The 14,516-nt window shown below is 50.6% G+C and overlaps 1 protein-coding gene across 1 annotated transcript in view; it reads right to left on the bottom strand.

The window, feature by feature from the left end:
- Positions 1 to 9,479: 9,479 nt before the first annotated feature.
- LOC102436546 (CD276 antigen) overlaps positions 9,480 to 14,516 on the bottom strand; it is a gene marked incomplete at its 5' end in the record, with an annotated part of 9,329 nt that continues 4,292 nt past the window's right edge. Inside the window, 3 exons of the mRNA XM_023753172.1 lie at positions 9,480 to 10,867; positions 12,544 to 12,579; positions 13,973 to 14,014. Coding sequence (XP_023608940.1) covers positions 10,845 to 10,867; positions 12,544 to 12,579; positions 13,973 to 14,014 — 101 coding nt within the window. The remainder of the gene's footprint in view (positions 10,868 to 12,543; positions 12,580 to 13,972; positions 14,015 to 14,516) is intronic.

The following is a 14,516-nucleotide window of genomic DNA, read 5'->3' as shown; positions in this document are numbered from 1 at the left end:
TCAATTGATATGACTATGTGATTTTTATCTCTCAGTTTATTTATGTGATGTATCACGTTTATTGATTTGTGGTAATTGTACCATCCTTCCATCCCCAGAATAAATCCCACTTGGTCATGGTGTATGATCTTTCTAATGTACTGCTGGATCTGATTTGCTAGAATTTTGTTGAGGATTTTGGCATCTATGTTCATGAGGGATATTGGCCTGTAATTCTCTTTCTTTGTAGCATCTTTATCTCATTTTGGGATTAGGGTAATGCTGGCTTCATAGAAAGAGCTTGGAAGTGTTCCTTCCTCTTGAATTTTTTAGAATAGTCTGAGGAGGATAGGTTTAATTCTTCTTTGAATGTTTAGTAACACCCCTGTGAAGCCTTCTGGCCCTGGGCTTTTGCTTGCTGGAAGTTTTTTTTATTACATTGCTTTAAATTCCTCCATAGTTATTGGCCTATTGAGAATTTTTTATTCTTCCTGATTGAATTTTGGAAAGTCATATTTTTCTAGGAATATGTCTATTTATTCTAGGTTGTCTAGTCTGTTGGAATAGAGTTGTTCATAGTAATTTTTTTATAATCCTTTGTATTTCTGTAGGGTCTGTTGTTATTCCACCTCTTTCATTTCTGATTTAGGGGCCATGACTCCCAAAGTCTTTCCCAAAGGAGGGGGTGTCTTCTGGAAGGGAAGAGACCTGACCCTCTTGCTCTTTGAGGTGGGACCTCTGTTGGAAGTGCCAAAACACTCACCCTGTTTTGTTTTGCTTTGTTTATTTTCTAATTCAGAGGCAACATTGCAGGGCTGAGGGAAGACTTCATACTTTTTCATAAAAGAAGCTTCAAGTCAAATAGCCTTGTAGCTCTTCCATCAGTCCACTGGAGCACCAGCCACAGTGATAACTTGTTCACCATGTAATTCCATGTTCAAGTGTTGGATGGGACATTGTGAGATGTCAGTTAAGAGAATTTTTGCTTAATAAAGTGCCTTTGCTCCATAAAGTTGACACATTCTAAGGCCCCATGAAGCTTCAGACAAGCAGGTCTGCTTAAATACACCAGCATCTGCATTCCCCAGCTCCCCACTGCTTGCAGCCCCGGGAGGCTGCCTCAGAAGCCGCCCAGGACAACCTGCTGGCCAGCCATATACCCTTGGCTCCTTCTGACCCAGACCTATCAGAACTTCCTTCACTGGAGGCTGTTGAGGGCACCGGCAAGGACCACTGCACATCTCCAGGGGTACTATTTACAACCCATTCCATGCAAAATGGCCCTTCAGCACAGCTCCCAAGAATACACCATGGGAATGGTGTCCTTTAGAATTGTACAAGGTGGTGTTTCTGATACCCACACAGGACCACAAGGACTCATGGCCCAGACTTTGAGCCGAGGCCATCTGGGCTTTCTAGACTCTAGATTCAAAGCCTCCTCATACTTCATGCTCCTGAGCTATAGCTGCTCCCGGAGCACCCTCACCTCACACACTGTGGTCCAGAGAGGTTCCAGTGTGGAATAGAGCACGCTCCTTCCTTGTAAGTTATTCCAGAGCCTCAGCCGGTCTACTCACTCCCTTGACCCCTTCCCTGAGAATTCAGTCATTGAGTTCTGCCCAGTTGTCACACCTCCTCACCTGGCACCAGGCCTGTCCTCTCCTGCAGAGAGGGAAGGGATCCCCACTGCTTAGATCATTAAGGGAGAGCCCTGAGTGCCCAACCTGGGGCTTCATCTTGTGGGCCTGCCCCGAGGAGCTTGGGAATCAGTGCTCATGCCAAAGTTACCTATTAGAAAACGAAAGTCATTTTAAAGCAATGTTGTGCTGCTTCATTGAAGTTGCCTTCATAAATAGTTTAAAGGTGGTTATTAGGAGAACCACAGGTACAGAGAGGAGGCTGCTGAGGCTGGGAGGAGAGGAGACCTGTAAGGTCTCTGCTGCGGGGCTACCGCCACCACGGAAACCTTCACTCCTTCAGAGGGCTGGCCCTGTGGCGGACTGCCAAAAGGAAGAGCCCACATTATTAGGTTGCACCACCCCTTACAGGAGGAGGCTGAGCAGATACGCATGTTTCTGTCCTTGAATTGAACCCCATAGAGCTATATAACAGAGTCCTATGGCCATGGCACTGAGCCAGATCAGGAGCTTTCTGGGTCCTCCTCTGAGCTTTGCTCCCAGCTGCTCCCAGTTCCTCCTCTTCTCTGAGCTCAATGATACAGCAGAGAAGAGGCTGATGTTTCTAAATGTGTGGATGCTGTCCTTTGCTCTCCTCTGCCACTCCCTCATCTACTCCTTCTCTCCCACTCACAACCATACAGGGCCATGTCAGATCAGGAACAGCAGAGCCACAGCACGTACACAGAGCCAGACAGACATTTCCATGAGCATCTTGGCCTGCCTCACCTCACTCCAGCAAGCAGGGAGAGCCAGTTCAGGGACTGGGACGGGTAAGAAAGGCATCTGCCTGCTGCCCCATCTTCCCTCTGATGGGGGTGGGGCCTGGAGGGAGGCACTATGGCTGTCTCTAACTCAGTGCCTCTCCTTGAAAAGAGCCTCTTTCTCTTCCACAAGCCTAAGCCAACAAGCCAATTAAACCCTGAGAAAGCAGAATCGACCCGCAGGCTACAGAATGACATTGATCTGTTCTGCTAGTACCCAGGAGCCATGGCTGCTTCTTCGTGTGCCTGGAGCTTCTCTATTGCCATCACCCTCTGAGCAATGAACCATCCTCCCACCCCCATCTCTATCCTACCCAACCCACCCCCAAACACCCTGTCTCGCTGCCTATCCCCTCTCTATTTCTCAGGGAAAATCTCTCTGCTTTCTCTGGGGTATGCTTGATGCCATCTGCTCAGACCTATCCGACGGGTTGTAAATGGTATCCCTGAGCATGGAGAGGACACCAAGGCAATCAGCACCCTAGCCAGGCCTCCCGGGTCACCCTGCATCATAAGTGCAGATGAGGTGGCCCTGCAGAGCCTCCATCCTCTGGGTGACCTCTTTCCATCTCAGTGAACCAGGGAAGGGGGCACGATTCTTGTCTCTATTTTACAGGTGCTTACATGTAAGGTCTCAGAGCATTCAGCTCCCCAAGCGTTTTCAGGGAGTGTCTCCCACACAGAGCACAGGGCAGTGGTCAAACAAGGCTTAGGGAATCTTCTCTGGTAAATATAAATAGAGAATGACTTGCAATTACCATATCAATTATTTATGGGCAAATGGGGACTTCTAAGAGATTTTCAAAATAGTTTATTGCTTTAAATAGGTTAAGTACCTTTGGCAGCCTCATTTCCATTAGTCACTGCTGGGAAATCCTGTTTTCAGGGGGTAGTGCAGAAGTAATCTTCAGCCTGGTCCTTTCCAGTCAGAGGTTGATGAATGTGGTTTGGGTACTTCCCTGCTTGCACTGGGCTGGCAGGGGACAAATGCAGACCTGCTCTGCAGAGGAGATGAGCTCCCAGAGAAGAGTGAAGGAGCCAGTGCCTTGCCATGGCTGTAAAACACCAGGTGCAGCCAGAGACCAGAGTGATACACGGGAGGGCATGTGTAGGATTTGCCTGGGCAGAGGAGACAGAGGGCAGATCCATGAGGGGAAGAGCCTGAGCAAAGGCTTATGACCAAGATTGAATATGGTCCATACAATGCCTGCTCTCCACAGGTCACCTCTGTCCCCTTCTCCCTCATCATCCATCCTCCCAACAGAGCAGAATGACCCCTTTCCCAGTAGGGCAGAGCCTGTTCCACAAACACCTGGGGTCCAGAATCCCTGGCTGCTAGCACATTCTCTTTTGGGGCTGACCCAGATCTTCCTTGCTGCAGCAGGCAGGGGACACTCAGGACAGCATGGAGAGAGACACCCAGGCAATCAGCACCCCAGCCAGGCCTCTCGGGTCACCAAGGCCCTTGGCATGGTCACGCAAGGAGGCTGAGCTCCCTCTGCAACCTGGCCAGCTGTGGGTTCCTGGAATGTTTGCTCAAGCTGCCATCATGAGCACATAGATTTCAAAGCAATTATGAAAGCTAGAGGAACAAGAAGCAGTGCAATCATTTGTTAGCAGCAAATTACACTAAATTATTTTAGCAAATGAGGCAAAATGTAGTTCAGTGGCTGGCAGAGACCCATGTCCATGCATCCTGCCAGCACCCCAAGACTAGGGATCATAGTCTGCAGAAACTGTTTAGGAGAGAATATTGAAGCACAAGAGGCAGGATGGGAGTCTGACGGCCTGTGAATTATGGGGCTAGGTAGGTAAACCCTGGCTAGATAAAATTTGAGCCTGAGGAAGGACAAGAGGCCAGAGACCCTGCAGGAGGTGAGTGGGGGCAGTGGTAGAGGAGAGGGGCTCTGCTCTGATGACTCTGGATGCGGCAGGTCTGCAGCACAGTAGAGGCCCCAGGACGTCCTGGAGCAGAAGCAAATTTGAGACAGGGAGGGAAGAAAGCAGGAAGAGTGTGAAAGCTGCTTCTTGAGCCTGGCACACACACACAGACTGAGTGCTGCCAGGAGAAGGACAGATGGCCCTCACCTCATGGAGAACATGGTGCTAGAGGGAAGGTGGGAGGGAGCCAGAACCAGCCACTGGCTGTGCACATCTGGAGGACTGGGGGTGACAAAAGAGAGAGACACAGGGAGAAAGGGGGGAGGGCCCCTCATTTTCTATACTGAACTGAAAAGGACTGAGCCATTGTCCAAGCTATCCTTCCTCACTCTACCAGAGCCTACGTACCTGGTCTGACCAAGGGATGGGACTCAGGGTTCCTGCTCTCTCCTGGGCCGGACAACACAGGGAACGCTCCCCCTCCCCCCGCTTCTCCAATCTAACCATGATCTTGTCCCTCAACCTTTCTTGCACCTGTATTTTCTGTGCATCCTTTAGTGAGAAAACAAACACCTCTTGTGTCCTCAGCCTTTCCCCAGCATCTGAGCAGCAAATCTGATAGAACAGTAGTACTATCAGATATTGATTCAGTGATCATTTAGAAGAGCTGGCTTATCTCAGGTGCCTGGTCTCAAAGATCTCTCCTCAGGGTTGTCCTCTGAATCTTATTTTACATTAACTTGTAAGGCTGGCTAGAGCCCCTGGTGTGTGCACATGAAATATTTAGCAATGATCTCAACCAACTGCACCAGAACTTCTAGGGAGGGAGACCAGGTACCTCTATTCTTAAAAGCCTCCTAAGTGATTCTAATGTGCAGCCAGGGTTAAAAACCACTGGATTAATGGGACCCAGAGCAGTATCACTAGGAGCATAACACTCAGGATCAAGGAGGTGAGAGACTGCTCTATTATGACCTGAAATAATACAATCCATGCCAGGGCCTCACTCTAAAAAGACAGTGATGAAACAAACATGTCCAGAGGATGGCAGTGGGGGTGGAGAAATCATATCAGCTGAGGAAGGTTGAGGGGAGGGGGCTATTTTGCTGCTCAGATGCTGGGGAAAGGCTGAGGACAAAAGCCACGGGCACTCTGTTTGCCCCATGAGACCCAGGGTTTCCAGTGCTCTAACAAGCACCACCTCATTAGCAGTGAAATAATGTCATCATAATTACCCGGAGCTGGTGGAACCAAATGGCAGGTTAGGAACATCCTCAGACACAAGAGCAGATTTAACTTGCCCCGAGGCACCTACACCCAGCGAGGTGCTGATGAACCGCCTCCATCCATTATGGTCAGGTGTTCCAAGTGTAGGATGCGGGGCTCAGCACAGCCCCAGCACACGCTCAGACCACTTCATCCAGCAGGAGGCAGACACACTCCCCTCCAGGACTGGGGTCCCAGAAATGGGAAGATAGCTTCCAGGGAACGGAGGCGGCCGCTGCCACAGGCAGATGCTGAAGGGGAAAGCAGTCCAGAGTAGGTGGGAGAGGAAGAGATGGTCACAGGCCCATCCACTGCTGAGTTAGGTTCCATCCCTGACCAGCTAGGGTGGGAATTGCCAGCAGCCTTCCTACCCCGCCTAGAATCGGTTTTGCTGGTGGCCTAAATGTTCTTTGCTTGCAGGTTCTTGCTGCCACAGGGACTGGCTATAAAGGCAGCCCAAACAATTGGTAACTCTGCCAACAATTGAAATGCACAGGCCTGTGACCCCAAGTTTCCACTTAATGGGCTCCATACTGTAGAAACTCTAGCACAAGTCCACATTGTTTATATCCAAACTAGATATAAGAACTGGCAAAATATATTCCAGAACAGTAGTACCATCAGATACTATGTAACAATTTAAATAGAATGAGGAGCTCTTTGCAAGAAGCTAGACACAAAATAGAATATATTATTCTAGATACAGCTCTGGATCCCATTAATCCAGTGGTTTTTAACCCTGGCTGCACATTAGAATCACTTAGGTTTTTAAGAATAGAGGTACCTGGTGCCAATGGTTGAGATCGTTGCTAAATATTTCATGTACATGCACCAGGGCTCTAGCCAGAAGCAGAGAACTCTGAAAGAGGAAACTATAGGATTCCACTTATATGAAGTTAAAGAACAAGCACAGTGAATCTGTAGTGAAAGCAGCCAGAATAATATCTCTGGTGGGGCCACTGACTGGGAAGCATGTGTGTATGTGAGAACCTGGGCCCGCCCCTTCCCAAGCTCCAACTCCCCCTCCCACCCTGTGGGAATATGATGAAGGCCATCAGTAAGCAGACTGGGACTGACCTTGGGAGCCTGGCCAGCTCCTCCGTCAAGAAACTGCCAAAGAGAAACTGCCTGGGCTGCGAACAAGTGTAGAGAAACAGCTAGCGCTCCAATCTCCCACAGCTGTGTGCGAGCGCGGGCCTGTGCCCTTTGTTGTTCCCTACCCTCTACACAGCCGTGTGCTGCGAACCCTGTGCTGCAGACCACACTGCTCAGCCACCACCCGTGCGCACGTAGTAAACCCGTGTCTTTCACAGCTGGGCTTCCGCGTTATTTCTTTAAAATCCACAAGCAATACCCCCAGGTTTTCTCAGACCTTGGCTCTTTGCATAACAAAGGGGCTCTGGGGAACTTTCTGGATTCTAAACGTGTTTTATATCTTGACCTGGATGATGGTTGCATGGGTAGAGATACTTGTGTGAAAATTCATGGAGCTATACATTGAGAACTAGTGTCTTTTAAACACTAGATGTATGTTACACCTCATTTAAAAAGTAAAGAAACAGAAGAACTGACTTGGGTAAAGAAAAAAACAACAACGAAGGTTGCAGAATAGTATGTCTGACTTTATTTTTGTAAATGTGTAACCTGGGGAAAAGTCTGGAAGGACAGCAAACCCTTGATAGTGCTTCCCTCTGAGTAGGGGACTGGAGGTGAGGACAAGCACTTTATACATTTCTCTTTTGCTTGCATTTGGATCTGCTGCTCCCCACCCCCATCCATTCTGCTTCCTCACTTCATGTCAGCCTCCAGCTTCTCTGTGGGTTCCCTGTCCTTGGCGGCTTGGGGTTTGGCTACTTGAGGCAAACTTTGGCTCCATATCTCAGTTTAATACTTGGGCTTTGCAACAGGATATGTGGACATTGCCCCACTCAGATCAGCCATGGTCTCTGCTCATTGGCCCACAAGGATCAGCATCCCACTCAACAACTGCCTCCTGGGGTGAGCACGGTCAGGGGCCTACCCCTGAGCAGACCTCTTGGAAGGCACCATTCACGCCTGTGAATAGAAGCAGAGCACTCTGAAGGAGGAAAGAGGCAGGTAGAGAAAGACAGGGTGACTCAAGGCCCCTGGCCATGCTGTTTTCACTCCCACCAGTCTCATCGCTCATCCCTCCTTGGAGTGGTCAGATATGCTAATTGGTCTTCACAGCCTTGGTTACAAATGGTCCTGGAGTTGAATTCCAGTCACACCTCAAGCCAGGCAAATGAACCCTTGCTCTGTCCTCTTTTTAATATGGATGTGACACCTGCAGGCTACAGCTTGACGCACTGTGAGAATTATTTCTCCATTAAAATGCAGGAGTTGGAGCTTTGCCCAGAAAGGGCAGCTAAAAATACTGCTCTCTGGGTACTTGTCACAGGGAACTTAGTGGCCACCTTCCTCAGCCCCTCCTCCCCCCCGGCAAGTCTCTTACCTGCTAGGTCACTCCTAGAAGCACTTAATACAGTGTCATCTCTAAGCCTTAACCTGCCCTGTTAGAAAGGAAAAGCACTGGTAATCATACCTGTTTTACAGATGGACAAACTGATTCAGTCAGCTTGTTCTGGGCCACAAAATCGCCTAGGGAGCAAGAGTGCGCAACCTCGACTGCAGGAGAGGAAAGATAAGCCCTACTATGTGCCCAGTACTTTATAGTTTGCAGTGTCTTCTTACCCACTGCCTGTCCAACCCTCACAACAACCCTATGAAATGAACTACTGTCATCCCACCTTATTCTGGGGTTGAAGCCCAGTAACGTGAGCAAACCCGAGGTGGTGGATGGGGGAAGCAAAGGCAGAGACTCTCACGGACCTTTTGGTTCTAAACCAGTGGTGGAACTTCAAGCAAGGTGACCCTATCACTCCCGGGACCACCTACTTTATAACAAGTGCTCCAGTTAGCAAAGAATGTCACATACTTTTCAGAACAGGACTCATCCCCCTACTTAATAGGTAAGAAAATTAAGGTTCAGAAGTATGACGACTCCGTCACAGGTTAGTAGTGGAGCCAGGAACCAAATTCAAGTGTCCTGACCCTCAGCCCTGGCTCCTGCTGCCGCCCCAAGGCCTGTGGAGCTCTGGGACCAACGGGCAGGCTAGCGCTGAGATCAGTGCTCCAGGAGAAAATAACACGAGCACCCTGCAGGTGCCTGTGACCTGAACCTGGTTCTCTGGACGCCTGTCTGCCTGCCATGCTCACCCCTCCTTCTCAGTCTTCGGAGGTGGAAAGTGGTGAAAACCTCAGGCCTACTTTTCATATAAGAAAAGAAGGCCCAAGGAAGCGAACACCTTGCTCCGGGTCACAGGCCCACTGAGTCCAGTGTTGCTCAGTGGTTGAGTGTTGACCCATGAACCCAGAGGTCACTGGTTCCATTCCCTGTTAGGGCACATGGCCAGGTTTGGGCTCGATCCCCAGTGAGGGGCATGCAGGAGACAGTCGACCAATGTCTCTCTCTCATCAATGTTTCTATCTCTCCCTCTCCCTTTCTCTCCCAAAACCAATAATAATAATAATAAAATTTTATTAAAAAGAATAGCACGCAGAACTCCTTTCCTGGTACCAGCTTCTCACTGGGTCTCAGCTTCCCCATCTGCAAAATGGGGTATTAGCAGAAGCCCTAAACAAACCTGGGGTCAGAGTCTTCTTTATGGGGTGTTTTAGGAGTGAGTGGAGCCCCATACAGTAACCAAAGGGCCTTTCTACATGGCCAACTTCACTTTACCAAGAGAGAAACTGAGGCCAGGGAGGGGCGACATGGCTCCCGAGACCGAGTGCTGTAAGGATGGTGAAAGGAGGTCCAGCTGTGATGTCCAGGAAGGAATCCTTCCTGCTGAGTCCTGACCCGGCCCTATTCCATGCACTTCACAGAGAAAAAGCTTTCTACAAAGGCATTTATTTTCCCCCAAGTACCTCCCCGCCTCCCCCCAGTTTATGAAATTCCTGAGAGTCCCACATTTAAATTAGAAATCCCCATGTCTTCACTGTTGGTGAAGGGAGCTATGTCAGTGGGAGAACATCAGAAGTTCATTCTACCAGAGGCTGGGGGCTGGCCAAAGAGAGGCCAGGAAATGTCTGCCCAGCCCCAGAATAGCACCATGGTGGGGGAAGGGAGGAGGGGCTGTACCCCTGGCCGAGGCCCCAGGCATCCTTCTTGCTGGGCTCTTGGGGTCTGTTTGGTCTTGCCTGACTGCCCACCTGCTCACTCTGAAAAGACACTTTGGGGACATCAGCTTCTCACCAGTTAGAGTGAGAGGTTCCATCCCTCTCTCCAGGTTTCTACCCACCTCCTGCCACTCTGAGTAAGAACCAGAGATGGGATGGGGTGAGGTACCTAGGTAGCTGGGGGTACAGCAGGGAGAAGGCAGGAGTCCCTCTCATGAACTGCTATTTCCTCACAGGGTTGCAGCTAAAGGACAAGTCCTTGAGGAAGCAGCTTGTCTTCTCAGGGAGGGTTCCCCACACCTAACACAGTGCCAACCCCCATGGTGCTCAGTGAACATTACTTGAATGAATAAGCAAAAGGCAGAAAAGCAGAGGAACAGAAGCTGATCCCCAGGACCCAGTGTGACCAGCACGTGCTTCCCGCGGGGATGGTGGGCAGAGGGGGGCTCACAGGGCACAGACCAGGGGGACCTTGTACGTGTTCCAGCACGTGCACCTGTGCCTCTGCATGCCTGGGAGGGGACCTGTGTTCACTCAGTGGAGGAGGGAAAAGCCGGCCCTGGGGCCAGCGTGGGAGAAAGCAAGAGGAGACACCGCTAGACTCAAGGCGATACTGAGGCTACAGTGCCCCATCTGAGGATACGGATTACAGGCAGGTGGGAGGAAGTCTGAGAAGTGAGAGCTAGTGTATCAGGGCCACTGGAAAAACAAGGTGAGGAGTGACTATGTATCGTGTCTTTGGAGAAACAAGTCAGAGGGTCAGTCTGAAAGCTGAGTGCTCTAGAGAAAAAGGCAGCCAGATGGTCCATGTAGCGTATCCATTGGAGAAACAAGGTGGTGGGGTCTGTGTATTGTGTCCATAAGAAATAAGGCAGCAGGATGACTTGGGAGTCGTGTCCATTGGAGAAATGAGGCTGTAAGTGGTCTTGTATCGCATCCTCCGCAGAATGAGTAGATTCGCCAGGATGGGAGCCATCTGTTGGGGGCAAGGAAGCCCGAGCCCAGGGCTCACACAGAGGCCCCAGTGCAGGCAGAGGGGGGAGCCCAAGGCAAGGGCAGCAGCTCCCTGATCCTTTGGTCAGGCTATTTCTGGTCCATCACCTAAATTTCATGATGGGAAGAAAAAAAGGGGGGAAGGAGCATTAAGTGCCTGAGTTCTACTCTTGGGAGAGTGCCAGAAGCCCAGGCACATGGTCACATTCTTCAGAGCGGGCAGTGTGTGTGGGAGTGGCCAGAGTTCCAGCTAGCAGTCCCCAGCACTAAGCGCTTGCCCCACGGCCCAGAAAGACACAAACACCGGAGCTGGGCATCAGACAGACCACCGGGGCGCCTGAGGGAGACTGCTTGGTCCTCACCAATCCCCATGGGTCCACTCAACTCAAACACTTCCCTCCCACTGGCCCCTCTGCCTGGCACACTTTTCCCTTCCCATCTCTTCTGTCCGCCAGCAGGAAACCCTTTCCAGCTTCTCTTCCCCACGCCACTATCCCTAGCAGCCATGCTGTGGGAAACCTTCCTCCCCCTTGTCTCCATGTAGAGGGCACCTCGTGGATTCATAGCCCTGGCCTCACTCTCCTCCTGGCCTGAATGGAGAGTTTAGAAGGAGGACAGGGACATGTGTGACCCCACCCTTCCCTCTCCCATTCTTTGCGGGTCTGTCTGTCCCGGAAAATAGCTCTCCTCCTGTGGACTGCCCCGTGCTTGCCCAGCAAGTCCAGAGCCTGGGACCCAGAGGAAAGCTCAATGAAGGGATGAGCATCCAGGAATTCCTAACAGGGACACCAAGGTGACTTGAAAAAACTCTAAGGCTCCATAACCTTTGGCAACCAACCTTGATTTTCTAGGTGGAAGCCACTCAGGTCTGTAATAAGCAGTTAGATAGACATGAGCAGAGCAAGGACAATAGGCCAGGTATAGGTCACCAGGGTGGTGCCTAGCAAAGGACAATTGTAGGGTGGGACCTCGCCCCCAGGGTGACTTCTCCTCCCCTAGCATATGGCTGGTTATGGAGTTTGGATCCCGTAACCTTTCCTCCCTAGAGATAACATCTAGGCCTCAGTTGGATTTCAGTTCCAGGCCCAGATAAGCAACAAAACCAGCTATGGCTGACCTCAGGACCAGCTGCATTGGATAATGACCCCCTGCCCTGACCACCACCAGCCAATCAGTGGAGACCTAGACCCTGAAAGGACACCTGGAAAGCTGCTGAATACTCTATTAAGATTTTCCCCTGGGACCCCCCCTAAACTCTCCATCCTTAAAACCCTTAGGATGGAGGACCCAGTGTGCTCTCCCTTCTGAGAACATGCCCTTGCCTTTTTTTCCCTCTCCCCCTCGTTTTCTCTCCTCCCTCTCCCCTTTCCTTCTCCCTCCCAGCGCCAGGCACTTTACCATTTGCTTCCTCACTCCCAAGCTCCAAGGGCCCTTCCTTTACCTCTATAACTTGTTTATTAAGTGCATTTCTTTTAGAATTACTTTTTTACCTCTATGATTTACTAAATAAATGTTCTCTTACAGCTGGGTCTTGGCTCTGAATTCTCTCCTAGCCAGAACCCAAGTACCGAGGTTGCTGGACCCAGGTTTGGTCTGACCCCACGCTTCAGAGGGCAGAGTAACCAAGGTCCCAGCAGCTCTACTAGGGGGTGCGAGGGGAGTGGAGGCTGCTCTTCTGGGGAGCAGGTCACCAGCAAGGGGTGTAATCACTCCCCCATGACCCTCCGTGCCTCCTACACACAAGTGCACAGACACACACAATCTCAAGTACCACGTGTCATTACCTTCTTTGTTTTCAGAGTGTTTTAGAGGCCTCAGGACTGCAAAAAAGGAAGAAGCACATAGTTAGGAGGAACTGTGGAAAGTTGTGTTGTAGAGAGATAGAAGGACTGGGAGGAGGAGGCAGGAGAGCGGGGGAAACATCATAGCACCAAGGAAGGGGGCCTAGGCTGCTGTCCCAAGTCCCAGCTCCACTCTGTGGCTTGTCACTCCCATCTCTAGGCCTCGGTTTTCTGCATCAGTCGAATGAGAACAACTACCTGCCCTCCAGTGAGATAGAGATGTGGTATCTACTCCACAAACACAGTGAAGTAAGGAGCAAGAGAGGCTGCGGATGTCCCCGGAAGTCCCCAGGACCATGTGGAACAGACACTGACCAAATCTCTAAGCCACCAGCTCCTGCTCTCACTTCTTTCAACTCCATCTGCCTCTGAGCATGAAAAAAGGAGGCCTGATCCCAGAGCCATCTCCACACCCGGACACCAAAGGCAGATAATTAATTGGCATAATTTATAGCAGTCCCAGGTGTCCATTTCTTGCCCTTCGTTCTGTGGGTGTGGGGAGGGAACTGGTGTCAACTAGCATCATCCCAGATGGCTCAGCAGGAACCTGCCTTTCCCAGCCCAGGAGCCAGAAGGGAAGGCAATGAGGGCACCATGGCCACGGGACACCAGCACGTTGGCACCCACCCCACGCTGGGCTCCCAGCTTGTGTCCCCACAGCACCAGGACCTTTGCAAACCTCTTTCCTATCCTGTCACTTCAGAGACCTCCAAAACCAGCTTCGGGTGCCATCAGGGCAAGGGCAGGATGACATTTACAGATGGGAAACGGAAGCCCAAAGGAGCAAAGTTACCAGAGTTACTTAACCTGTATCCAGAATGGGACTATCTTACACTATCTGCCTAGTAACAGGACTCCAAGGTATTGAGCACTTCCTAGGTACCAGGTATGATAGTAGGCCATTTATAGACATTACCTCATCTAATCAAACCCACACACCCAATGAAGGGAGGCAGTTCTTATGAGAAAACTGAGACTCAAAGATGAGGAGGTCAAGGCCCAGAGAAGCAAAGCTCAAGGCCACTCAGCTTATATGAGCAGGAGCTGGAACTGAAACTCAGGCTGCTCTATCTCCCTCCCCTAGGAATCCACCAGACTCCACAGTGCAGGGTCTCTAAGGGTGGGACTGGCTGGCAGATGGGTAAAGGTAGGCAGGTGAGGTGAAGCAGCACCTGGAAAGGAATCAGGGGAGAGCTACCTCCAAGCCTAATGCTGAGCAGAGATCAGACTCACATGGGTGGTGAGGCCTCAGTTCACAGGACACGCTTCATTCAACCTCAAGCAAATATGGCTCCTCCAGGTCCTGAAGACCTCTCCCCTGTCCCTGTGTCCTTTTCTCAGCCAATAAGACCAGCTACAAGCTTAGACTTACCAGTCTTAGGTCCTTCTCCATCCCCATCCTGGTCCTCAGCTCCTGGAAGAGCAAACAAAAACTTTCTCAACCCCATTTCCATCATTGCACTTCCCCACCTGGGGGTGCAGAAGGCAGGTAAATGGGGAACAGGCCTGACCCATGGCCAAGTGTTGGATACGGAGTCAGAACTTGAGAGCAAGTATCACAGAGCAGAGCCCTGGGGCAGGATAAAGGGCTTCCAGCCACTCATCTTGCCAAGAACCAGCTACTCACCTTCACCAATCCACTGAACCCATCATCTACCCATCCATTCACCTACCAATCCAGTCAATCACCACCCTCCAACATGTATACCTACCCATCTATCGGTCCACTCATCCTTCCACCAGCCCACCCAGGCACTGCTGCACAAGCATCACCTATCTGTCAACTGACCAGCCTCTTCCCCATTCACATATTCACTGTCCTTCCTGACACCGAGTCATCTTTATCTCTCACCATTACTTTCATGTTTACCCAAGAAAACCTCTGTTAACCTCTGTACCACCAACCAGGGTCAACT

Source organism: Myotis lucifugus, unplaced genomic scaffold, assembly GCF_000147115.1.
Source record: "Myotis lucifugus unplaced genomic scaffold, Myoluc2.0 scaffold_41, whole genome shotgun sequence".
Lineage (NCBI taxonomy): Eukaryota > Metazoa > Chordata > Mammalia > Chiroptera > Vespertilionidae > Myotis > Myotis lucifugus.
Note: the sequence above shows the minus strand (reverse complement) of the source record. Positions and strands in the feature narration are given on the sequence as shown.